Source organism: Rhinichthys klamathensis, unplaced genomic scaffold (assembly GCF_029890125.1).
Source record: "Rhinichthys klamathensis goyatoka isolate OS25496 unplaced genomic scaffold, OSU_Roscu_1.1 h1tg000069l_1, whole genome shotgun sequence".
Lineage (NCBI taxonomy): Eukaryota > Metazoa > Chordata > Actinopteri > Cypriniformes > Leuciscidae > Rhinichthys > Rhinichthys klamathensis.
Genome location: NW_026606612.1, coordinates 891,302 through 919,179, shown reverse-complemented (window position 1 = coordinate 919,179; position 27,878 = coordinate 891,302). Strand labels below are relative to the sequence as shown.

General features: G+C 38.6%; 1 protein-coding gene across 2 annotated transcripts in view; it reads left to right on the top strand.

The window, feature by feature from the left end:
- evi5l (ecotropic viral integration site 5 like) overlaps window positions 1-27,878 on the top strand; it is a 64,136-nt gene that overhangs the window by 27,039 nt on the left and 9,219 nt on the right. Inside the window, exons 3-20 of one of the 2 annotated variants that reach the window (XM_056250490.1) lie at window positions 5,712-5,901; window positions 6,031-6,255; window positions 6,756-6,830; window positions 6,931-7,056; window positions 7,841-7,984; window positions 8,457-8,546; window positions 8,636-8,733; window positions 8,878-8,938; window positions 9,369-9,422; window positions 9,881-9,913; window positions 10,500-10,640; window positions 14,392-14,508; window positions 14,744-14,884; window positions 15,181-15,348; window positions 16,356-16,502; window positions 17,042-17,137; window positions 17,481-17,576; window positions 23,199-23,405. In XM_056250490.1, coding sequence (XP_056106465.1) covers window positions 5,712-5,901; window positions 6,031-6,255; window positions 6,756-6,830; window positions 6,931-7,056; window positions 7,841-7,984; window positions 8,457-8,546; window positions 8,636-8,733; window positions 8,878-8,938; window positions 9,369-9,422; window positions 9,881-9,913; window positions 10,500-10,640; window positions 14,392-14,508; window positions 14,744-14,884; window positions 15,181-15,348; window positions 16,356-16,502; window positions 17,042-17,137; window positions 17,481-17,576; window positions 23,199-23,405 — 2,209 coding nt within the window. Of the gene's footprint in view, window positions 1-5,711; window positions 5,902-6,030; window positions 6,256-6,755; window positions 6,831-6,930; window positions 7,057-7,840; window positions 7,985-8,456; window positions 8,547-8,635; window positions 8,734-8,877; window positions 8,939-9,368; window positions 9,423-9,880; window positions 9,914-10,499; window positions 10,641-14,391; window positions 14,509-14,743; window positions 14,885-15,180; window positions 15,349-16,355; window positions 16,503-17,041; window positions 17,138-17,480; window positions 17,577-23,198; window positions 23,852-27,878 lie in introns of those variants that run through there. The other variant, XM_056250489.1, reaches the window with a different exon arrangement.

Genomic DNA, 27,878 nt, shown 5'->3' with positions numbered 1-27,878 from the left:
GAGCTTCTGCAAGAACCAATGAGGTTCATTCTCGTGTTACGCAGAACGTTTGAGCTTCTGCAAGAACCAATGAGGTTCATTCTCGTGTTATGCAGAACGTTTGAGCTTCTGCAAGAACCAATGAGGTTCATTCTCGTGTTATGCAGAACGTTTGAGCTTCTGCAAGAACCAATGAGGTTCATTCTCGTGTTATGCAGCACGTTTGAGCTTCTGCAAGAACCAATGAGGTTCACTCTCTTGTTACGCAACACGTTTGAGCTTCTGCAAGAACCAATGAGATTCATTCTCGTGTTACGCAGCACGTTTGAGCTTCTGCAAGAACCAATGAGGTTCATTCTCATGTTATGCAGCACGTTTGAGCTTCAGCAAGAACCAATGAGGTTTATTCTCGTGTTACGCAGCACGTTTGAGCTTCAGCAAGAACCAATGAGGTTCATTCTCGTGTTTTTCGCAACACGTTTGAGCTTCTGCAAGAACCAATGAGGTTCATTCTCTTGTTAGGCAACACGTTTGAGCTTCTGCAAGAACCAATGAGGTTCATTCTCTTGTTACGCAACACGTTTGAGCTTCTGCAAGAACCAATGAGGTTCATTCTCGTGTTATGCAGCACGTTTGAGCTTCAGCAAGAACCAATGAGGTTTATTCTCGTGTTACGCAGCACGTTTGAGCTTCAGCAAGAACCAATGAGGTTCATTCTCGTGTTTTTCGCAACACGTTTGAGCTTCTGCAAGAACCAATGAGGTTCATTCTCTTGTTACGCAACACGTTTGAGCTTCTGCAAGAACCAATGAGGTTCATTCTCTTGTTACGCAACACGTTTGAGCTTCTGCAAGAACCAATGAGGTTCATTCTCGTGTTACGCAGCACGTTTGAGCTTCTGCAAGAACCAATGAGGTTCATTCTCGTGTTATGCAGCACGTTTGAGCTTCTGCAAGAACCAATGAGGTTCATTCTTGTGTTACGCAGCACGTTTGAGCTTCTGCAAGAACCAATGAGGTTCATTCTCGTGTTACGCAGAACGTTTGAGCTTCTGCAAGAACCAATGAGGTTCATTCTCGTGTTATGCAGAACGTTTGAGCTTCTGCAAGAACCAATGAGGTTCATTCTCGTGTTATGCAGAACGTTTGAGCTTCTGCAAGAACCAATGAGGTTCATTCTCGTGTTATGCAGCACGTTTGAGCTTCTGCAAGAACCAATGAGGTTCACTCTCTTGTTACGCAACACGTTTGAGCTTCTGCAAGAACCAATGAGATTCATTCTCGTGTTACGCAGCACGTTTGAGCTTCTGCAAGAACCAATGAGGTTCATTCTCATGTTACGCAACACGTTTGAGCTTCTGCAAGAACCAATGAGGTTCATTCTCGTGTTATGCAGCACGTTTGAGCTTCAGCAAGAACCAATGAGGTTCATTCTCGTGTTATGCAGAACGTTTGAGCTTCAGCAAGAACCAATGAGGTTCATTCTCGTGTTACGCAGCACGTTTGAGCTTCTGCAAGAACCAATGAGGTTCATTCTCGTGTTACGCACCACGTTTGAGCTTCAGCAAGAACCAATGAGGTTCATTCTCGTGTTTTTCGCAACACGTTTGAGCTTCTGCAAGAACCAATGAGGTTCATTCTCTTGTTACGCAACACGTTTGAGCTTCTGCAAGAACCAATGAGGTTCATTCTCGTGTTTTTCGCAACACGTTTGAGCTTCTGCAAGAACCAATGAGGTTCATTCTCTTGTTACGCAAACCGTTTGAGCTTCTGCAAGAACCAATGAGGTTCATTCTCGTGTTATGCAGAACGTTTGAGCTTCTGCAAGAACCAATGAGGTTCATTCTCGTGTTACGCAACACGTTTGAGCTTCTGCAAGAACCAATGAGGTTCTTTCTCGTGTTACGCAACACGTTTGAGCTTCTGCAAGAACCAATGAGGTTCATTCTCGTGTTACGCAACACGTTTGAGCTTCTGCAATAACCAATGAGGTTCATTCTCGTGTTACGCAGCACGTTTGAGCTTCAGCAAGAACCAATGAGGTTCATTCTCGTGTTACGCAGCACGTTTGAGCTTCTGCAAGAACCAATGAGGTTCATTCTCTTGTTACGCAACACGTTTGAGCTTCTGCAAGAACCAATGAGGTTCATTCTCTTGTTACGCAACACGTTTGAGCTTCTGCAAGAACCAATGAGGTTCATTCTCGTGTTACGCAACACGTTTGAGCTTCTGCAAGAACCAATGAGGTTCATTCTCGTGTTACGCAACACGTTTGAGCTTCTGCAAGAACCAATGAGGTTCATTCTCGTGTTACGCAACACGTTTGAGCTTCTGCAAGAACCAATGAGGTTCATTCTCGTGTTACGCAGCACGTTTGAGCTTCAGCAAGAACCAATTTGGTTCATTCTTGTGTTACGCAGCACGTTTGAGCTTCTGCAAGAACCAATTTGGTTCATTCTTGTGTTACGCAGCACGTTTGAGCTTCTGCAAGAACCAATGAGGTTCATTCTTGTGTTACGCAGCACGTTTGAGCTTCTGCAAGAACCAATTTGGTTCATTCTTGTGTTACGCAGCACGTTTGAGCTTCTGCAAGAACCAATTTGGTTCATTCTTGTGTTACGCAGCACGTTTGAGCTTCTGCAAGAACCAATTTGGTTCATTCTCGTGTTATGCAGCACGTTTGAGCTTCTGCAAGAACCAATGAGGTTCATTCTCGTCTTACGCAGCACGTTTTAGCTTCTGCAAGAACCAATTTGGTTCATTCTCGTGTTATGCAGCACGTTTGAGCTTCTGCAAGAACCAATGAGGTTCATTCTCGTGTTACGCAGCACGTTTGAGCTTCAGCAAGAACCAATTTGGTTCATTCTTGTGTTACGCAGCACGTTTGAGCTTCTGCAAGAACCAATGAGGTTCATTCTCGTGTTACGCAGCACGTTTGAGCTTCTGCAAGAACCAATTTGGTTCATTCTTGTGTTACGCAGCACGTTTGAGCTTCTGCAAGAACCAATTTGGTTCATTCTTGTGTTACGCAGCACGTTTGAGCTTCTGCAAGAACCAATGAGGTTCATTCTCGTGTTACGCAGCACGTTTGAGCTTCTGCAAGAACCAATTTGGTTCATTCTTGTGTTACGCAGCACGTTTGAGCTTCTGCAAGAACCAATGAGGTTCATTCTCGTGTTACGCAGCACGTTTGAGCTTCTGCAAGAACCAATTTGGTTCATTCTTGTGTTACGCAGCACGTTTGAGCTTCTGCAAGAACCAATTTGGTTCACTCTTGTGTTACGCAGCACGTTTGAGCTTCTGCAAGAACCAATTTGGTTCATTCTTGTGTTACGCAGCACGTTTGAGCTTCTGCAAGAACCAATTTGGTTCATTCTCGTGTTACGCAGCACGTTTGAGCTTCTGCAAGAACCAATGAGGTTCATTCTTGTGTTACGCAGCACGTTTGAGCTTCTGCAAGAACCAATTTGGTTCATTCTTGTGTTACGCAGCACGTTTGAGCTTCTGCAAGAACCAATTTGGTTCATTCTTGTGTTACGCAGCACGTTTGAGCTTCTGCAAGAACCAATTTGGTTCATTCTTGTGTTACGCAGCACGTTTGAGCTTCTGCAAGAACCAATTTGGTTCATTCTCGTGTTATGCAGCACGTTTGAGCTTCTGCAAGAACCAATGAGGTTCATTCTTGTGTTACGCAGCACGTTTGAGCTTCTGCAAGAACCAATTTGGTTCATTCTTGTGTTACGCAGCACGTTTGAGCTTCTGCAAGAACCAATTTGGTTCATTCTTGTGTTACGCAGCACGTTTGAGCTTCTGCAAGAACCAATGAGGTTCATTCTTGTGTTACGCAGCACGTTTGAGCTTCTGCAAGAACCAATTTGGTTCATTCTCGTGTTATGCAGCACGTTTGAGCTTCTGCAAGAACCAATGAGGTTCATTCTCGTGTTACGCAGCACGTTTGAGCTTTTGCAAGAACCAATGAGGTTCATTCTTGTGTTACGCAGCACGTTTGAGCTTCTGCAAGAACCAATTTGGTTCATTCTCGTGTTATGCAGCACGTTTGAGCTTCTGCAAGAACCAATTTGGTTCATTCTCGTGTTATGCAGCACGTTTGAGCTTCTGCAAGAACCAATGAGGTTCATTCTTGTGTTACGCAGCACGTTTGAGCTTTTGCAAGAACCAATGAGGTTCATTCTTGTGTTACGCAGCACGTTTGAGCTTCTGCAAGAACCAATTTGGTTCATTCTCGTGTTATGCAGCACGTTTGAGCTTCTGCAAGAACCAATGAGGTTCATTCTCGTGTTACGCAGCACGTTTGAGCTTCAGCAAGAACCAATGATCTTCATTCTCATGTTACGCAACACATTTGAGCTTCTGCAAGAACCAATGAGGTTCATTCTTGTGTTACGCAACACATTTGAGCTTTTGCAAGAACCAATGAGGTTCATTCTTGTGTTACGCAGCACGTTTGAGCTTCAGCATGAACCAATGATCTTCATTCTCATGTTACGCAGCACGTTTGAGCTTCAGCATGAACCAATGATCTTCATTCTCATGTTACGCAGCACGTTTGAGCTTCTGCAAGAACCAATGAGGTTCACTCTCGTGTTACGCAGCACGTTTGAGCTTCTGCAAGAACCAATGAGGTTCACTCTCGTGTTACGCAGCACGTTTGAGCTTCTGCAAGAACCAATGAGGTTCACTCTCGTGTTACGCAGCACGTTTGAGCTTTTGCAAGAACCAATGAGGTTCATTCTTGTGTTACGCAGCACGTTTAAGCTTCTGCAAGAACCAATTTGGTTCATTCTCGTGTTATGCAGCACGTATGAGCTTCTGCAAGAACCAATTTGGTTCATTCTCGTGTTATGCAGCACGTTTGAGCTTCTGCAAGAACCAATGAGGTTCATTCTTGTGTTATGCAGCACGTTTGAGCTTCTGCAAGAACCAATTTGGTTCATTCTCGTGTTATGCAGCACGTTTGAGCTTCTGCAAGAACCAATGAGGTTCATTCTCGTGTTACGCAGCACGTTTGAGCTTCAGCAAGAACCAATGATCTTCATTCTCATGTTACGCAACACATTTGAGCTTCTGCAAGAACCAATGAGGTTCATTCTTGTGTTACGCAACACATTTGAGCTTTTGCAAGAACCAATGAGGTTCATTCTTGTGTAACGCAGCACGTTTGAGCTTCAGCATGAACCAATGATCTTCATTCTCATGTTACGCAGCACGTTTGAGCTTCAGCATGAACCAATGATCTTCATTCTCATGTTACGCAGTGCGATTGAGCTTCTGCAAGAACCAATGAGGTTCACTCTCGTGTTACGCAGCACGTTTGAGCTTCTGTAAGAACCAATGAGGTTCACTCTCGTGTTACGCAGCACGTTTGAGCTTCTGCAAGAACCAATGAGGTTTGTTCTTGTGTTGCGCAACACGTTTGAGCTTCTGCATGAACCAATGAGGTTCACTCTCGTGTTACGCAGCACGTTTGAGCTTCTGCAAGAACCAATGAGGTTTGTTCTCGCACGTCAAGCAGGTTTGATTGAGCTTCTGTTTATGTTTTCTGATCAATGTTTATATGTGAATAAAAGCCTAAATTCAATCTGTTCATCATATAAAGCAATCGAGTCTCTTCAGAAAATGTGGACTTGCACATTAGTAGCATCCCAGATCTTTAACCCCTTGGCTGCACTACCATTTGTAGACCTTAATATCAGTGTATTGTACTGAATTCAGGTTGCTAGAAGCAGATTCCAAATCCATGCGCTCAATGAGTGGATCTCGGAGGAATAGTGGCTCCTCTCTGGTGTCAAGCTCATCTGCGTCCTCTAACCTGTCCCATCTGGAAGAAGACACTTGGATCCTGTGGGGACGCATCGTCAACGAGTGGGATGAGTGGAGACGAAAGAAGGACAAACTTCTGAAGGTGATTGATTAGTCCTTCTTTCATTAAGAATGTGAATGACCCACGTCATAGACGCTAGTTTCTGAGACTAAAGAATCTGAAACTTGTACATTGATCTCTTTTTCTGCCTCAACCTCCCTCTCTCTACAGGAGCTTATAAGGAAAGGCATTCCTCATCATTTCCGAGCAATCGTTTGGCAGTTGTTATGTAATGCCACTGACATGCCAGTGAAGAATCAGTATTCTGAACTCCTGAAGATGTCCTCGCCCTGTGAAAAACTCATACGCAGAGATATTGCCCGCACATATCCCGAACACGACTTCTTCAAAGGCCAGGACAGCTTGGGACAGGAAGTTCTCTTTAATGTTATGAAGGTGAGAAAGATGGAAAGGGTGATGAAAGAAGGAGAGAGCAGATCAGATGGAAGTGGAGACGTTGTAGAGCAAGGAAAAAGAGCAAGAGGTGGTTTATTAAACAAAATTTAAAATGAACAAAAAGTAATTTTCACACTGATTACAACAACAACAAAAAAAGTTAAAGGGGTAGTTCACCCAAAAATTTAAAGTGTCATAATTCACTGTCATTCCAAACCTGCACGACTTTCTTTCTTCTGTAGATACAAAAATAAGAAATTTAGCAGAATGTTGACGCTGTTCTTTTCAATACAGTAAAAATCCGTGGTGACCAGGGAATGTTAGGCTTCAAAAATTACAGAGCGCCACAAACAGATTTTGTATGGCTTCACATTCACTTTTGTTAAGATACGATTTTCATGAAGATTTTGAGATATGTGGAATAAAGAAAATCATACGGGTTTTTCATTAGGTTTTTTTTTTTTCAAACTATCACTTGTGTGTGTGTTTCTGTCTCACAGGCATATTCTCTGGTGGATCGTGAGGTTGGTTATTGTCAGGGCAGTGCCTTCATCGTAGGGTTGCTTCTTATGCAGGTTTGCTTCTGTGTTTTGCATATCATAATGAAGTCAAATAATGTAAAGAAATGTCTGTGAGCCAAACTTTGCATAGATCAAATTCATTGTGTGTTTGTAGATGCCGGAGGAGGAGGCTTTCTGTGTGTTTGTCAGACTAATGCAGGAGTACAGGCTCAGAGAGTTGTTTAAACCCAGCATGGCTGAGCTGGGTCTGTGCATCTACCAGTTTGAACACTTGCTACAGGTAAGGAAGAACACTTTCCAGATTTCAGGCTAATATATACATATAATATTGTGGGAGCATTATAGGAAAAAGACGTATCAGACAAAAATGAACTGTTGTATTAGAGGGGTCACGGGACTTCTACAACAGGTACACTACGGTTCAAAAGTTTGGGGTCAAAAATGTTTTTCAAAGAAGTCACTTATGCTCACCTGAGCTGCATTTATTTGATTAAACATACTGCAAAAACAGTAATATTGTGAAATATTATTGGAATTTGAAATAAGTGTTTTATATGTGAATATATTTTAAAATGTAATTTATTCATGTGATGGGAAATCTGAATTTTCAGTTGATCCAGTCTTCAGTATGATTCGATATGATATATTCTAATATGCTGATGCGACCCATCAATGTTCAAAACAGTTCATTAATGTTTTTGTGGAAACCGTGATACATTTTTTCAGCTTTACTTGGTAACTCTTGTAAGATTATAAATGTCTTGATTGTCACCAATATATGGGCCAATATATGATTGGCTTAAAAGGGGAACGTGGTTTAAATCTTATTTATAGTTGCAATTTTTCCAGTGAGGTGATTTCAAATCTCTCTTATTATATAGTATACTGCATGCCAAGATGTCTGGAGTAATGCCATGTTTGTCCACAAGGAGGCAACAGATATAGTACATAAACAGAGTCGAGACTAAGAATCAATTCAATTTCTTCTCATAAGTACGTTTGTCTAGTATCATTCACCAGACTTTTTTCTTGTATCTCTTCCATGTTTTCATCTCTGTGATCAGGAGCAGTTGCCAGAGCTGAACGTTCATTTCCGTTCTCAGAGTTTCCATACATCTATGTACGCCTCGTCCTGGTTCCTCACTCTCTTCCTCACCTTCCTGCCCCTGCCAATAGCTACACGTATCTTTGACATCTTTATGTATGAGGTATGGACACAAGACACTATGTGTGTGTGTGTGTGTGTGTGTGTGTGTGTGTGTGTGTGTGTGTGTGTGTGTGTGTGTGTGTGTCCATGCATGTTACTGACTTGGCTGTGTGCTTTATGAACACAATGTTCCTGGAAGTTAACAAAATCTGAAAAACTTACGTCTAGGGACCTTCTCAAAAGGAAAAATGGTTGTTGTAGGATTGCATTGTGTCTTAATCAGACTAAACGTGCAAAGAAAATGCTTTAGTATAACATAGTATTGTTAAAGTCAATAATATGGCAAGAGTAAAGTCAGTGATAGAACAGCAATATCATGTGCATGATATGTGTGCATGTTTTCAGGCTTTTTAAAGGAGTGAATGCATCTGGGGGGTTGTAAAAACCTATTCGAGACATGAAAATATCAGATATCGATATTTGTTACAGTTTTTAGTCTGTGATTGTATGAATACTGTGTGATGTTTTTTCAGGGTTTGGAGATCATATTCCGAGTTGGAATAGCGATATTGCAGTACAACCAGACAGACCTCATACAGCTAGACATGGAAGGAATGTCACAGGTTAGGAGAAGATCATCTCTGTTATGTACATCAATATGTTATACTTGGACAATACTTTAACTGATGTTCGTTTAATATTCTCACCACAGCACTTTCAGAAGGTGATTCCACATCAGTTTGATAGCTGCCCGGATAAACTTGTACTACGGGCCTATCAGGTCAAATACAATCCCAAAAGAATGAAAAAGTGAGTGATTTGAGAGTAAAAAGTAAATTGAGCTTCCACATTAAGTATGATTATTATATAGTCCATGATACTGAGATATTATTATGATGATAAAAACAAAGATTTGGTTCTTCTCTAGATTCGATTGTTGATTTTCATTCACAGATTAGAAAAAGAATACACCACCATTAAGAACAAAGAGATGGAAGAACAGATTGAAATTAAGGTTTGTAAACCTGAATTTGGTGCAAGTTTTTGAATAACATGTAGATTGCATTTGTATGCGCATGTTTTACCCAGTGATATTTTACTAACTTAATTAAGAATTACATTTTATTATACAATGAATGTATGACTTTACTTTTGTTTAGTTCCCCATCTGGGTTTGAATTATAAATAAAATATCCATAAAGAGTTCTCCATCATTTACTCATAAAATAAGTGCTCCACTGTGCTCAAATGTGATAATGCTGTTACACATATTTAATTAATAGCATGTGTTAACTACAATGTTGTTATTGTTAAATAAAACTATTCAACATATTTTTGGTAAAATAAAATATTAGGTAAAATGTTAACTATTTTTATATCATTTTATTTTATGTATTTGCTTTTTGAATAAAATACATTTTTAAAAATCCCTTTCATTTTAACAGAGACTACGCACAGAAAATAGACTACTGAAGCAGAGAATAGAGACACTGGAGAAAGTGAGATGGTTTCTATCTTCTAACTGATATGCATGAACCTAAAATAGCCCTGATTAGTTTGTGTTTGAGTAAACAGTGTATATATCTTTATTATGTGAGAGGCTCAGCTGTATTGTCTCCTTTTTGATGGTACATTTTTAAAGTCTTATCTCTCTTATTTTTCTCTGCTTTCCTCTGTTGAAATTTCTTCCCCACTATTTTCACCATAAACAAACTCATTTCGTTGTACTCACTTGTATACTTTTACGAACTTTCTCTACTTGTTTTTTCCTACGTAACTTTTTTTAAATGTTCCCTTTTCTTCTCTTCATGTGTGTCTGTCTATATCTAACGTCTTTTTTCTCATCCTCTGTTTCCTTCCGTTTTTCCTGTTCTTTCTCTCCCTATTTCCAACCTTATCTTTCCTCCCTCTGTATCCTTTCTTTCTTTTTTCTTCCTCCTCTCTTGTGGTGTTGTAGGAGAGTGCTGCATTAGCAGACAGGTTGATTCAGGTACAGTACTGTCAAGCCAGCTGCACACTAATCTCTCCTTCCTTTCCTCCTCTCATTGCTCAATCACATGCTTCTTCTCTTCAACCTTCCACGGTTCCTACTATAATGCACTCCTTTTCCTGCCCCTGCACTGTCACATCCACACTATTCTGAGAATGGGCCTGTTGCATGAAAAATGGTTATTTGTTTTTCTGTGTTTCCCATCACTGCCTTGACAGCACATTTGTCTGTATGACTGGAATAATGTCCCAGAAGTGCTCCAAGTGAAGGTTAACCCTGACACTCTATATCGGCAGTGTAGCCGTGCATGTGGGATGTGGAAGCATAGGTGTGCATCAGGGCTCCGTATTAGGTCTGGTGGCATTTTTCATATTTTATCATGTGATTCATTACATTTCAAAATTCAGTGGGATTCTTTTGATTCTTGAATTGATCCGATTTCTTCTTTGGTTTTATGACACAGAGGTATCATTGCATGTAGCCCCTCTCATTACCTTGACTGGAATGCCATACTTATCTTCCCTTAACCCTGAAGTATAGAGACACATCTCCAAAGAAGAGACTTACTCCATTTCTCTTCTCTCAGGGTCAGGTGACACGAGCCCAGGAGGCAGAGGAGAACTACGTTATCAAGCGTGAACTGGCTGTGGTTCGGCAGCAGTGTTATACAGCCAGTGAGAGTCTGGAAAAAGCTCAGGACACCATACGTGAACTTCAGCAACACAAGGTAACAGCAGATGCCTAGCTACAAGTTCAGTTACGGTTCTGAGCCTATTTTTGCTGCACTCAGCTGACCTCAGCAAGAAATATAGATAAAAATGCTACAAAAAACTTTTTATTCAAAGTCTTTTTAAAAATAGGCGTTTATGAAGCTACATAAAATGACTGGAGTGAATTGATCACCCATCATTTAAAAAAAAAAGATGTCTGCCACTGCTTGTGGAACTTGCACAAAACATGACAGACACACCAAGAGCACTTTCTATTCAGAAATTCTAATTGAATATAGATGATTTAGGCAGATTACATAAGTTTGCATTAACCATTTTAAAATGTATGTCCATTAATTAGGGGGGAAAAAGCAATGGAGTTACCCAATGTATAGCAACACAGCTCTGAAATGCTGTCTGTGTGAAAGCACTGCAACGCAGGCTTGTCAATCCAGTTATTCTTTCTCACTGCTTACACTTGCAGTGTGAAACAGACTTAATCACATCCATTGCCCGAAAACAACAAAAAGGTCTATTACTAAGTTTAGCTTCAGCCTTTTGAAGGTACCTACTATTGAATTAGAAAGATTCTCTCTTTTATACAGTGGCAGTGTGAGATCATGCTGTTTACCGGAAAACTGAACAAAGTCCCATGCCATATGAACAGGCTTTTAATATTTTTAAACCATCATTATGTTCGCTGTACACAAGGCTGCAGGCTATTCTTAGTCAAAAGATCTGCTTTCGCACAGCAGAATTACCCTGAACTGGGACACTGATAGTTCAGAGATTATATCCTGGTACGATTTATGAAAATGACTTCTTATTACTAAGTTGACTGTTTGAACCCATCATTACATTTTAAAAACTGTCGTCATCCTCACAAATTAGAAGAATGGATGCTAAAGCATCGCTTTCTAACGGGGAATTTCTGAAGTGTTTTTTTTTTTCATTTAAGTGTGAGTGAAAGGCATGTGTGAGAAGATGTCGGGGTGTGGTGTGTGTCATGTTGAGTGTGAGCCTGACATGTTTCACACTCAGAGCAACACTCTCTGGTCATATGTATTTTCCTGTGTTACACTCAGAATTGACCACCATCCCATAGCGGTGCTGATCTCAACAGAACTAGTGTACCATGTGCACCTACCAGCTAATCTTGTTGTTAACTTGTTGTTTATGAAATTAGCCAGTCTCTGGCTCTCTAGAACTCATACAAATGATGAATATTCATATTTATCACCAACAAGGAGTTCTGGAAGGGAAAAAAACTTCGACATCTTGGATTACCTTCTGATGGTCTCTTAAATCTTCTTCTAAAAATTCTTACATTTCACTGTAAACCATGTAATGTTGCAGTTGATAAAAGTTGCCGCCCAGTCGTTTTATTTACTTAAAGACATTTTTTCTTTAATTTGGCAAAAAAAAATCTGCATGCACTCACCCTCAAAATTCTCACACATTTCTTATTTTAGACCAGTTATTGAAATTTTTTTACAGAGATCTAAATTTCTTAATAGCTATAATAAAGAAAACACTACAGTTTAGATCTGACAGGGATTTAGTATGTTTAAGGGTGAGTTTTTAATGTTGCTTTTCGACCTAAATCTGATGAATCTGGTTTCATTACCTGGGGCTCGCTGTGGTTGACATGAAATGTTATTTGTGGTCTATGTTTCTCATCCTCTTTTAACACACACACACATATTCACCTATATCATTTCATTTTTAAATTCCAAGTATCAGCGTTCGGTGAAATGTCATTAGTGGATTCTGGATTTCTGGCAGCATTAGTATTCTCTTGTGAAAGGTTCATTTCTGCTGCGCTTTGCTGTCTGGAAAGGAAAACATTTGGTTTTTAGCTAAAAGTCCAGTCCTTCTACTAGTGCTTTATAAGTAAACCGAGGTAGAATGAGCGAGAGTTTATGCGATTGACACATCTGAGTAATACGGGTATGATGAAGTGACTGGAAGCCTGGAGGGAGGTAAGAAAAACAGAAGTAAAAGTCCGTGGGAACTAGTGTTCACACAAGTCTCCAGGGCAGGCCACAGCCCCCTCTGGTAGGCCACAGTATATGCACACAGGACAAGGCAGAAGCACACTCACATCAACACTGCCGCTACAGTGATCGATAATGCTACAAATTATCAAAAATTTCCAGAAGCATATCTGTTGCTCTGAGTAGACATTTACAGAATGACTGTTTGTTTTTCATACATAACCTTAAATTTCTTTTGAAATGCAAAAGAGGCTGAAATTGTTATTTTATGACATAATGGTCTAGAGGCCATGTGTTACAGTAAATGTAGGCACTAACACTTAGCCTCGATGTCTTATCACTTTAATAGAATGGTAACAACAGTTATATTAGTAAAATATAACACCAGTGTTTTTTGTTTTATTATTATTATATCAATTAGAATCTAAATTCTTCCACCGAGTATATAGTTCACTTTTTCAGTATCCTTGGATTCAAAAGAATTTTTCTCCATAGGGATTTAAAAAACTTTCTTCAATAAAAAGTTGATCCATAAATCAAACATCTGTGCACTGAAATCTGTGAACATTACAAAAGACTTTATACTTAATGTCTTACTGTATATGAGATAATGAACTATGTATCCCAAGATGTAACTGAATCAAAAAACGACTGCACGCTATTGACTTTGACGTAGGAGTGAACAAACACAACACATTACAAACAATAGGACGCACGATATAATAAGCAATCCTACATTTTTAAAGTACTGTACTATTTAAAAGTAGCATGCAAGTAAGAAATACCACAAAAAAAATAATAATAGATTTTAAAAGAAAAGAAAACACAACATTGTCATCACCGCAGGAAATATACTCTGATTCTTATTAAAGCTACAAAAGTTATTCAGTCAAGAGCAGTGAGTGATTTTCTGTCTTTTGTGGTTTAATGAAAAGGACGGCAGCACAGTTATAATAGGCCGCTGTCACTTTAAGCCCTAATGCACGGATCAAATGTATTTGACAAACGAGACAGGCATTTTGACATAATTGTGTGTGTATTTGGCCGTTCAAAAATTCATCGTCAAAGAGAACTGAACTGACATGCTGTGTGAGAAGCAGCTTTCTGTGGGAGCGCTTAAGACGCGAGTACCACATTGAGTTAATTTTTCGGGGCTTATTGTGCTTCATTTAACATCAAGCACATCCTGTGCTTTTTTATTCCTGCACGTTTCTTAGTCGCTCTAATGCGTCTATAAATTTAAGCAGGCTTGCGCAAATATATTTACATATACACGATTTAGCAAAAGCTTTACACGGTATTGCCACGATATCATCATATTGCCTAGCCCGATAAACTGCATTATATAAAAGTTTATCGCAAAATATTAAAATATATACAAATAAACATCATTTGTTATGCTACATGGGAGCAGGAGGGCACTGCTCAGCTCTTTTTGCGTGGTTCTTGTTTCTATGTTAACACTTTCTTCTGATTGATGGATCCAAGGAATATCTGTTTTCGGGAACTCTCCCAATGATGATCTCTCCTTTTTTTTTTATGTCAGAGCTGTCTTAAAAGGTTTATCGTTTTTTCTGTGCATAAAATGATTGGGATTTTTACTTCCTGAACCCTACTGTTGTGCTGTATAAAGAAATGCCCTTTTTGTACAGTTAACCCATTTTGTTGTGTTCAAAATCCTTATATCTGATATACTCTGATGTAATGGCAGCCATTATAACCTTCTCTGCACTCACCAGTGTTTCAATCCATTTTGTCTTTCTGTCTGTAGTATACAGAGGAGTTTGTGAGTGGGCTGCGAACTCAGTTGGAACAGTCTCGTCTACAGGAAGCAGAACTGCTCGGGGCTCTGAAAGAAATGCAGGACAAAGTGCTCGATCTGGAGAAGGTGTGTGCATGTGTGTTTGACTTTTTAGTCAGAATTTTCAAGTATGAATTGGAAAGATGCTTCTGCACCAGTGGTGATGATTAGATCATCAGTGGCGATGATACGGCTGATATGGCTGATGCACGCACAAATGATAAGTGAAATTATTTTGAATTGCATGAACAAATATACTGCTTTTTAGTACTAAATGGTGCTGATGTATAATACTTAATGGAATATTGTCTGCATATTGTAGAGGAACAACTCTCTGCCTGATGAGATTAATGTAGCTCAGCTGCAGGAGGAGCTGAAGCTGGTGAAACTGAGAGAGCAGGAGACCCTACGTTCCTTCAGAGAGATGCAAGAGGCCGTTACTGATCTCAACCACTGCTGGCAGGTGCAGAATCTACACAACCCTACTGAACTCTACACAACTTTACTGATCTTTACACAATTAAACTCTGTCCAAATCCTCTGAACTCTACAGAATTCAGATTTGTTTTTGTTTTGCACTGCATTGTCATTTTCATTTGTTGATTGTTTTGACATTCATAAAAAAGTATGAATTTCTGTTAATCAAGAATGAACTAATACAATTCTTTCCCGTTCTCCCCCATTTCCATTACTTGATTGGTTCTTCTACAGGTCCTCAAATCTAATTCTTTGCAAACCTTTTTTAAATTTTTATGACAGAATCATACGTCCCGTGGAGGAGGAGGAGGAGGCCATTGGAAAGAGTCTCCTAAGAAGAATGCGTTGAATGAGCTGCAGGATAAACTGATGAGTTTGAGACTGCGAGAGGCTCAGGGTCAGGCTGAACTCAAAGAGGTCAAACTTAAAAACCTGCAGCTGGAGAGCCAGGTTAGAACTACAATGCATTTCCATATCAGTGTTATTTTAGTATAATTTTAGTGTAAAAGTAATGTATTTTTATATTTGTTGTTAATATTTTGAATTATATAAATATACACACACACACACACACACACACATATATAAATATATATATATATATATATACAGTATATACACACACACACACACACATATACACACATATATATATATATATATATATATATATATATATATATATATATATATATATATATACACTACCGTTCAAAAGTTTGGGATCAGTGAGAATTTTATTTTTATTTTTTGGAGGAAAGAAATCAATACTTTTATTTATCAAGGACAGTAAAGACATTTATAATGTTACAAAAGATTCTATTTCAAACAAATGCTGTTCTTTTGAACTTCCTATTCATCAAAGAATCCTAAAAAAAATTAAAAAAAACTGTACAACTGACAGACCAACAACTGTTTCAACATTGATAATAATAATAAATGTTTCTTGAGCATCAAATCCTCATATTATACTGATTTGTGAAGGATCATTTGACACTGACACTGGTAATGCTGAAAATTCAGCTTTGATCACAGGAATAAATTACACTTTACTATATATTCACACAGAAAACAGCTGATTTACACTGGAATAATATTTAATACTATAACTGATTTTTGTTGTATTTTTAATCAAATAAGCGCAGCCATGGTTAGCAGAAGAGAATTCTTTTAAAAGTATTTAAAATCGTACCGACCCCAAACTTTTGAACGGTAGTGTATATATGGCAACCCAACCCACATAGGTCTGTGGACTACAGGACCAGCTCTATCTTCATACACAACTACCACTTACATACACAGTTAGTGAATTTATACATTGGTGGCCGGCACCAATTAGCACATACACACACATAATGGCCATTACACAAAATAAACAAATATGAAATCATCCAATATACCCATAGAAAAAAAAACCTCTTCAAACAACACCTTGCCTTTTCTCCTGGTCTCCATAGAACCAAATCAACTGTAAACTAGTTGGCAGACATGAGCAAGAGAGCGCCAGCCTGCAGGAGAGACTGCAGAATGCTCTTTCTCACAACAAAACACTACAAAGCCAGCTCAACGAAATGAAGAGAAAGCAGGCCGAGTTTGACTGCAAGGTACAATGCATTCACAGTCATACAATTCAGGAAGGACAGATTCAATGAGATGAACAGTAAATGGGATGCACAATAAATCAGTGCCATATCGGTTAATGCATAGCATGAGACATTTTTTTTTATTTCCTGTATTTTTATATTTAGATTACCTTCATCATCTAACGCTCACTTAAAGTACATTTTTAAAAACACTCTTAAGTGTCAAAATAAAATAAAAATCTCATGCTGTACTTTATCTTGCTGCAATGACTATATATTCACTAGCATTTACAATGATTAATCTTAGTTTTTAATGTTTTATTATTTATTTGTTTAGACAATAGTATATCATTTTAATACATGCCATGTATCCGTCATCAGCCATAACATAAAACAATTATGCCCTTATCAGTATTAGCCAGAATTTTAATATCAGTGCATCCCTAGCAAATAGACATAGCTAGACTACAACCAAAATTACATTTATAGATTAATGCATTTATTAGAATGTAGAATTTTATGTGTATAATGTAGAAATAATTTCGCTGTCTTCCCTTTAGAGCAAAGAAGAGGTGATGGCAGTGCGACTAAGAGAAGCTGACAGCATGGCCGCCATGGCTGAACTCCGGCAAAAGATAGCCGACCTAGAAATACAGGTGAGAAATACAGGCCTACATGTGTGCAATAACTGTCTACTTGACTTTTTAACAGAAGTTGTATTTCTCTTCTGTAAAACAGCTATGCTAGTTGGTATAATGCACAATTTGTTGTTGAATTTTGAGGAAATATTATTATTAACATCTCATTAAATAGTTTAATGCAAATATCAGGATTACATTGGCTATTGGTCTGTAGATAAAGCTCTCTCGATATTGATAAATATCGGTTGACCACTAAGTGTGTGTGTGTGTGTGTTACATATTGGTCTGTTTTCTGTGTATATATTGGTATATACAGAGTGTAATCAAGTGTAAATGTGTGTGTATGTATTGCCTACAGAAAGAGGAAGGACTGATCCAAGGTCAGCTGAATCACTCGGACTCCAAACAGTATATAACTCAACTGAGGCAGGAGATCGCTGAACTCAAGAACGAGGTGAGGTTTTCACAAACAAACACACCCATACATGCACTAGTATGCAAGTTAGGCTGATATCTGTAACAGTCTTTGCACTTGCGTCGTATTCTGTGATCAGAAAAAATGTCCGTAACATTTACAACCCACATTATTGTAGCTAAAAAGCACTTACTGTACCATGATCCCTACTACACAAACCTGGTTTCTCAAATTTTTATTTATTCCTATTAGTATGGCTCTTTTATATGGTTTAAAGTCACTTTGCCACCATTTTTCTTCTATAAGCGGTTACCTTTCTACCTCATTTTAGAGTGGTATTGTAGTGCTTTTCTTGGCACTTGGGACCTTCCCTAACCACAATAAAAACCACTCGAAAATCTTTTTCCCCATTCCCCCATATGGCCTCACACACACTTTGATGGTTTGATACTGTGGTGCTTTACCCACGCACCCAGTCACAACCCGGTCTCACGCACTTCATATGATGATCTTGCTCATTTGTAGAAAAACCTTTCGTGACAGGGGGGTGTGAGAGTGTGTTGACATTCTCTTTCTCTTGAATGTGTTTCCCTCCCTTTAACCTCTCTGTTCACGTATCACTCCGTCTTTCATCTCTCGTTTTCATCCCTCTTTTCGTTTTTGATTTCGTCATCGCCACTCACGTTTCCTCTCGCTCGATAGCTTTGCTTGTGTCAGTGTTTACATACAAATTTGAAGTGATTATGCTTCAGTTTCATGGTTACTGTAATCAATGAGTTGAGATGCATTGTGGGCGCTTTCAAAGGACGGATTTACATCAGCGTTTTACATGTGCTCATATTCAGCCATGAAATCAGGTCACCATATGGTCTGTTGTGCCAAAGATTTAGAATCATTTTTGATCAAAACAAATCAACCTGAAGAAACCCTGCAGTCTTATATAACACAATATAATTGCGAATTTTAGAGCGACTTTTTTTTCTTTTTTTTTACTAGTATAAAATAACTGGTAAATATTATAATCGGGGGTTTCGATACTGTCAAATGAATCTGTACTAACTAGCTCATTTATCCTTTGCCATAAAAAACTTTTCTGTGATATATTGTGTATTTATTAGGGCTGATTCAAATTTTACATGAAATGCCAAAGAATTAAAGGGTCATGAAACCCTAAACCAAATTTTCTGAGATTTTAACAGAGGTATGTGTGTTGAACAACATTGAAGACAATGTTAGCATCTGTTAGATTTAATAGTAGGGCGAAAATGGTTAAATTTTAGTTTTTTCTAGCTATTTTCGTCTTCCGGGTTTAAAATCTTCATCGCAGGCTGTGACGTGGCAGTGCACAGTGTAGTGCGTTGATGACTCATCGGTCTCTCATAATTATTAATGAGACTGAGTTTTTATATCCTATGAGAAGACACGCTCTCTTAATTATTCATGACACCACGTGGATCTTTCCACAGACATGTCAAACTGTGATATCCATAGACAGTAAAAGGGGTGATATCGCGTAGTAAAGGAGAGAGACCATCATGGGACGCAAGTGCCGCAAACATTTTACCCGAGAGAGCTTCGAGAATTGGACTTCGGCCTTGTCGATGACCAATGCAAGTTACGTCTTGCGAGTGATGCGGTACCAAATCCTGAGGACTTTTCTATCCCTTCAGAGTGTGTGTCTAAAATGTAACCCTGGTCATTTTACTTGCCTTTTGTTAAATAAGCGGTCGTTATGAACATTTTAGATATTTCGATAATATATCAATTGTATGCTTAATGCGGGAGACTTGTGAATGTGTAGTGTTGACGTACGGGCCGGGCGACACCGTGTGTGTGTGTGTACGTGCAGGCAGGCGAGCCTGCAAAATGATTCAGGGTCAGAGAGAGAAGCGGTAGGATGTGTGTTTGGACGAACGACTGAAAACTCTGAGATTATTGTTCATTATTGATCGTACATTGTACAGAGGTCAAAATTATTGTACAAATACGATAATTATCGTACATCTGGCAACACTGCTGGCTGATGACAGTTCCCCCTCTCCCCTGCCGTGCCACACCCACTCCCTCCCTTCTTCTCACAGCCATCCACGCCCATTTAAGTTGCATTTTTCAAAAAGATTATGAGCTAGACTTGAGCTGATAGAGGGGGGTTTCATGACCCTTTTATCACATTATTTGCAATTAATCGCACATCACTATTTAGACAGACAATTTAAATCATTCAAAAACATTCATTTATCTCATTTATGGTGGCTGACAAATGCATTGAATAGACATCGCAAAAGGTGGCAATATATATCATTGAATTGTTTTATTTACATGTCATTGAACATAAACCAGTCACTAGCCTGCAGTTCACAACCATCTATTTCTATTAAATTTGTCTGGTGTCAAGGTTGTCTATATTATATTTATTTTATTTGATTTTTTTAGCCTTTCAGCACTGAATGTGCTTTTCATTATCATTTACTTTTAAAAAAAAATCTCGGTGATGTCCTAATTCGGAAGTGCTGTGCACTGACTTTTGCTCTGTGGTTTTGGCTGAAACGAGATCAACCAGACAGAGGAAGTGAGAGGTGGGGCTTGTGTAGATGATTGTCTCAGGAAGCTTTTCCATTGGTTAACCACAGCCCCTCCCACTCCCACACTCACAAATTGCTAAAGAACTTATTGGGAAACCCATGACGTTTCAGATCTGAGATTTTAGCAGAATACCTGTTTAAGTCTCTCACGAATGTTAGGACAGACACACATACACACGCAATCACACTCACTTAGGCTCACTGACTCAGAAGGGAAGATCTGAAATGAGAGCGAAAAATTGTGGTCCATTTCTGTCACGCAAGAAAATCCACTCACTACGTGATTCACACACATCTATAGTCGCATATTCACCAAGGGCACATGTAGATTTAAGCAAACAAATGGTACCACTAAAGGTACATATCAAAACAAACATGCAAAAAGTCTTGAAGATCGATATGGAGGCAAATTAAAATAAATAAATAGATTTAAAAAAATACATTTAGATATATTTAAATATATAGGTAAATGGATAAAACCCCTAAATTAAAATTAAAATTAAACACATACATCTTGTAGTGCTTCTTTTCGTGCAAAACTGTATTATATCATTTGTTAATTGTGTTAAACATTTCAGTAAAAAGCCTCTTAATCAATTTGGTACACTTTATTTTAAGGCGAGTTACAGGTTACATGTACTTGCTATAGTAACAGTGAATTATGCATAATTACAAGTAACTAACCTTAACCCTTTAGTAAGTACATGTAATTAATTAATATTACTCAGTACTTATTTGTGTAAGTACACATTAACAACATCTCCAAATAAATCGTGACCATCAATTAAAAGCACACCACAGGGTGCTTTACAGAGAAATAACAGTGACGAACTGATCTTAATCACGTTGCATGTGTATACTTTGCTCTAACACCTCTCTGATAAGCAGAACTTAAATTCTCCATCAGCACACATTGAAGACTACTACTTGTTGCTATGGAAACATACCAACCTGTTGAAAAAAAATGCGGTAAATGTGGTGTTGTGTGCCTTTTAATGTCAATGTTTTTATTTTACAGATAAAGTTCTTTTTGATTCTCAAGAAAATAAACCACAAACTCATGTTATGAACATTTTTAGATTCAACCCTTTTTTAACAGGTCAAATGTGAGTCAGTGATTTATTTTACTGTGTCTATTTTAGCTAATGTTGTTCTTTTTTATGGTTATGAATCAATTGCATCACTTTCATAGTGTATGTTGTTTTTTGGATGCTTACCAGGCCTTTTAATTAGATATGTCAGCTATACTTCCTTGGTCAACCACCTTCACTACGTTCTCCATATGCTGGCACTGCTTCATTCCGATACTATTACAGTTTTTATTAATATTTTGAACGCGTTTTTTTATATATATTTTCCATTTTCATCAGTTTATTTATTTTGTTATGCACTTTTTGTAATTTTGTAAAAAAAAAAAAATATATATATATAATATATATATGTCTATGGTTTTATGAATGTTTGTTTTAGTTTTAGATATTTTAGCACATCGTGATGAAAATGAGAAATGTGAAATAAAATAAGTTTTTTATATATTTTATTTCAGTTAAATGGTTAAATTCTGTCATTAATTACTCACCCTCATGTCGTTCCAAATCCGTAAGACCTTCGTTCATCTTCGGAACACAAATGAAGATATTTTTGATGAAATCCGAGAGGTTTCACCAGAGTTTCTGAACCACCCAATATGCAGCAACATCATTTCAACTTTTAAGGCCCAGAAAGGTTATAAAGACATCGTTAAAATAGTCCATGTGACTACAGTGGTTCAACCTTAAAGACCCACTCCGATGAAAATAATGTTTTTCTAGGTGTTAACATGTTCTTGTGGCATTTTTCTGATGTTAGAGGACATATCTTGAGAAAAATAAGCTCAAAGTTGTATTTCTGAGTATTTCTACATTCAAATGGCTGTGAATCAGTAGCAGACGCTAAAATGCCGGCTAAAATAGACTGGAGTTGTGACGTAGTAACTCCACTGGGCGTCTCCACACGCGACGTCTTGGAGTGAAATAATGATCGGTGATCGGTGATAACTTTGATTAACTTCGGATAATAATAATTAACGTGTATATAATACTGTTGCCCCACCGGTATTGGGGGTGTAAGCTAGCGGGAGAGACAGAGCTCTCAGCAACGGGCAGGGGGAGGGGCGTCTCCGTGCCAACGGCTCCGCCCACAACGCAGAGGCGAATTGCTAATGAGCTACTGCCGCTCTGCTGAAGCGAAGTCCCAGAAAACGGCACAGGTTTTGTGATTTTGGCTAAAAATGGCATAATCATAATTTAAAGACCACTGGGAATGTTTAAAAATAGCTCAAAATATGATCGGAGTGGGACTTTAATGTTATGAAGTGACAAGAATACTTTTTGTGCGCAAAAAAACAAACAAAAATATCTATTCAACAATCTCTTCTCTTCCACATCATTCTCCTACGCTGTTGATGTAGTGTAAACAGTGCAGCGCTTCTGGGTTCTACGCCAGAACGCCGCCTTACTATTGGCCAGCTCCTGCGTCAGCATCACACGCATGTGTCATAGTGCTCACATGACCAGCGTCGGCCAATAGTAGAACCCGGAAGCGCTGCACTGTTTACACTACATCAACAGCGTAGGAGAATGATTTGGAAGAGAAGAGATTGTTGAATAAAGTTATTTTGGGGGGGGTTTGCGCACAAAACGTATTCTCAATGCTTTATAACTTTACATTTGAAACACTGTAGTCACATGGACTATTTTAACAATGTCTTTACTACCTTTCTGGGCCTTGAAAGTTGCGATGACGTTGCTACATATGGGTGGTTCAGAAACCTCTCGGATTTCATAAAAAAATATCTTAATTTGTGTTCTAAAGATAAACAAAGTTCTTACGGGTTTGGAACAACATGAGGGTGAGTAGTTAATGACAGAATTTTCATACGGTTTTAGTTTGTTTTACTCAACTATAATAACCCTGGCTAGACGGGCACCAATACAGCATAAACTACCTTGAAAACAGGTCTTTTCTGCAGGGCTGTGCATTTGTAAGAATATTTGCTGGAATATAGAACTTGTCAACCTCCTTCTCTTGAACATTTTAGATCAGGCAGCTGCGTGGACAGCGCTCCAAGTTCCAGAATACCAGTGGTGGCGCTTATCAGGACCTATGTTTGGAAAGCCCAGCATCTGCAGAAGGCGATTACCTCAGTTCAGACGAGGACCTTCTTCAGAGCCACCTGCCTGTGACCGCCCTGTATCCGCATCACTCGTCACCTCGTCTGGACAGTCAAGGCAGCACGGACAGCGATGGAGAGGAAAGGAACCCCATTCAAACCCCCTGCCAAGACCCTCTGCCTAACCAGCAGCAGCTTTACCCGGGCATGGTGTGTGCCGAAGGACTCGAGAACTGAGATTCCTTGAAATTGTGGGACAAGGAGAATTGAAAACTTTAGAAAAAGACATGATTAGACTGCACAAAATGCACACACATATAGCGTGAGAGAGAGATTATGTACATTCACCCAAAAGCTGTCAGAGGTAGGGCAGGAAACTGATGCATAGCGCAACACTCTCATAGTATATGTTTTCCTCACTCTAGCTGTGTCCGAAATCTGAAAAAACGCCGCCTTTACTGGCGGTATACAAAAGGAAGATGGCACCAAGGCATATCCCGATCCAATTGTTTGCCTTCCATCTGTTCGACTTGTTCGAATGTTGGCACAATCCTGTGCGTTCAGTTTGGCGGTTCGTGCTAAAATGACATCTGATAAAGCGATTTAGAAATACAAGATTTCATGTTTTGCATTGTACACAAAAATTGCATTGTATTCACACAAGTATTTCTTTGGTTTATGTCTAAACTTCACTTGAATTTGTTCTAGATCATTAGACGTGACGTTTGGTGTCTTGGAAGCTGGCCTGAAACTAGTTTCCTAAGGCGGTACGTTTATACAAATACATGGCAGCTGCCTTCGGTTTCGGACACAGCCTCTGTGTCTCTCTCTCTTATTCTTTCTCTTTGCCTTACTCTCTCTTTTACTGTCTTTTTGTCAGTGTGTCTGTTGCGCTACATGTAATTCTTAAACTTATTGGTAACGCTTCCTTTTACAGCCCTGTTACCCATGTACTTACTATGTACTTATTATAGTAACTATAATTACTGGGTAATAACTAGGTACTAACCCTGAACCTACCCCTAACCCATGTACTTACCTTATATTAGCCAGTACTTTCTAGGTAAGTACACTGTAAGTACACGTAAGTACTGTACTGTAAAAGGAAGCGTTACCAACTTATTGTATTCAAAGGACTGAATTTGGAGTTCTGTGTACCATATACCAACATATATACATGCGTATTCTCCTCTCAGAGTGCCAGAAAGTTCAGTCATTTTCGCCATTTTCTCCTATCAAAGAAAACAGTGTGGCTTTGAAACTACCTCTAAGGGTGCTTTCACGATGGCCTGGTCCGAACCCGAGTTTGATTGCTCCCCCCTCGTCACAACGCAGGAGAAGGCGGTAAAACACATAGCGTTGCTCACCTCACTTTTAGATTCTGGTTTTTGAACCTTTGGTTTTGTTTTCCAAGCGTCAGCACATAACAGCACTTGCGTCTATCTGCAGTGTATGTACTGCAAATGTTCTTAAGAGCACGGGAGTCCATTTCTGCTGAAGGCAAGCAGAAATGAGATATACATTCTCTCTGCTTGCAGTGCATCAGTCACACTTGTCAGGAAATTGAGTGAGAACACACACAAACACAAAAGGTGCATCACAATTCGCATACTTGTGCATTATTCTTTGCGTTTTGTAGTATTAAAAGTGCAAGTAGTGTGTTCACACTGAAAATTCCTAAAAGAAAAAGTACACTTTAAATACTCTGATGTGTGGAATGTTGGACACTTCATCCACTCATCTTTCACAGTTTTAATTAAATAGCGGAGGGGGAGGGGCTTTCAGACCGATGTTGAATGACAAAATAACCTTATAAAATTCTTGAGTTCATAGTACATAAGTACATAGTGTTTAAGTGCATAGTGTAGGGTTGGGTATCTTGAATTTGAACGATTCCGATTCTGTTTATTCATTCTGATTCTTATCGATTCCTAATTTCGATTCCAATAAGGTAAAAAACTTGGAAATCATTCACATTTATTTTAAGTCTTAATGCAAAACAATTAATTGTAGCTGAATACCATCAACAAAAATCATCCAGCTAAAGAACACTTACATAAGGAACTTTTGCCTAACTAATATACATTTCAACTAATATAAATTTCTCAGACAAATAAACACTCAGTAATTAATAAGGGTGTCGACCGACATTAAGTCACAATTTCGAACTTCGAATTAAAAAATGGAATCGTCGATGCTGCTGCCGATGCCTCCCCTGATTTGTACGTTCATGGGCGTTCCTCAAGTTTACCGCTATGGGCGTGGTTTTTGTAGTAGGACTTCTAGAACAAATGGGAACTGTGAGAGACTTCCCCCAGTCTCCATGTGCTCTACTTCTATTAGATAGTCGCGTCGCGTTCAACGGATTAATTTGCATAAAGATGGGCATCGCCAACTTTTTGACGCTCAGCATTTTTTCAAATGCAGCGCCACCTTCCCGGGATGCTTTGTGGGCGTGTTAAAGTCACTTGACGTCACCCATAGGAATAAAGTGGAGTGCGGCGTGACAGAAGTGTCGCACGGACAAGTGGATCCGCACCGTTAGCTACAGCCAGTCAAAAGATAGCATGGCAACTGCAGATGCAGGAGAACCATCGACAGAACTTGAACCCCCTCCTCTTTCATTTAAGTTGCCGGTGTGGAAGTATTTTGAATTGATCTTTATGTTTGAGATAAGTTGACAACGTTCGCGCTTCAAAAAAGCCACAGTTTGCAAGCTCTGCTATGTACCATATTCTTCCACTGGCAGCACGACTAACATGGCAGGGCATCTCCGCAGGCAAAACAAATTACATAGATTTATCTGTTAAACCAACAACTGTTTGTTTTGTTGTGAACTTGAATGTCATCTTCTGTGAAGAAGACTGCAGTTACAAAAGAGAAACTAGATGGCAGGTTATTTTGCTTAAGTTTCCAATTGACTGAAGATATAAGTTATTGTTACATTATGTTGTTAATAAATGTGTTAAATTTGACAATGTAGTGTGGTACATTGCGAACAAAGGTCAGATATTATATTGCATAAAAGTCGAGTCTAAAAAATGACACAGCAACCTGTGCTTTAAAAATAAAAAATCGAAACGAACCGTGACCTTAGAATCGAAAATTTCATTGAATCGAGGATTTGGAGAATCGTGACACCCCTAGTAATTAAAAAAGAACAAATAAACAAATTACATTACAAATATAGTTACAAAAGTTATTCAGTCAAGAACAGCAATTGAATTTTTATCTTTGTCTTTTGTTGTTTGATTAACGTTATTATGGAGATAAGCAGCAGGAATATTAGGCTGCTGTCACTTTAAAAGCCCCACGGATCCTATATAATGTTATACGTTTACTTTGTCAACTGTTTACGTTCAATTAAGACATAACCGACTGTGTTTATCCAAATATTTTGACATATTTTATATTATTCATATTGACATATGTGTGCGCAGCACATAAAAAAGTTCATGAATCTTCTTGCGCTTGAATGGTTTAAAATCACATTAAAATCACTCAATTTTATAACAAGTATTACTTAAGTATTTAGTTAGGATTAAGTAAGTACCTTAAGTAAGGATTTTTGATTCCCAACCTTAGCATTGTGTATAGTGCATCATTTGGGACGCAACTACAGGTTTATAGAATCAAATGTCAGCAGTGAACCGTATCCCAGACCTCCCTGTTTTAGGGGGACTTGGGTACGGTTCGCGGATGCTCACCCGAGTTCAGAAAACAACGTTCACATCATCCAGACAAACCAAACTCTTACGTCAATCGAACCCGGGTGCGCACAAAAAGTGCTAGTGTGAAAGCACCCTAATATAACCAGACGTTCCCTTTGAGCATACCAAATTCACCAATACAACAGCAATCTGGCTTGAAATGAGGTGGCAGAGAGAAAAATTAAGCAGGAACACACACCTTCCAGTACACTGAAAGTTTGGATTAGCAACATCCTATCAAATCTTTGGCTTTGGAAATCATAGGATTGTCACGCTCAGTCGGTGCCTAACGTAGGGACCATCTCTCTCTTTGTCTACTGTTTCTTTAGAGGCTTGCAGCAGAAATGGTGCTGGACATTCTTCATTTTTCTGTATTGTTCTTCTGAAGAGGATGTGCACCTCTTATGTTTTTCTCAAAACGCAACAGACACTACAATCACTTTAATGAGAGGTAAAGGCTGAAGGAGAATAAGAATGAACAAAGTCGTATTATATAATGTAATAGGGATGTTAATAGTTACATACATAGATGAATATTACCGTAGCTCATCCATGTATTTGTGTGTGTTTTATACAAAAACAAAGAACGGTGATCAAAATTTTGGATGGAAAAAAAATCCATTGCAAAAGAAAACTATTGTGTGTCAACATTGCCAAATGTTTATTTTGTATGTTATTTATGTTTATTTCTTGTTTTTTTTTTTTATATAATGTACATGTACTTCATGCATACAGAGGCCAAAATATTTAATTCATACTATTCTTCTGTGCCAATCCTGAAAAACAGCTTGAGGCTGAAACTACAGGGTCTCCAGAAAAGAGATTAGTTAAAAAAAAAGGGTAAAGAAAAGAAAAACAACTGCTGCTATGACATTTCTAGTTATTTTATTATTATTTT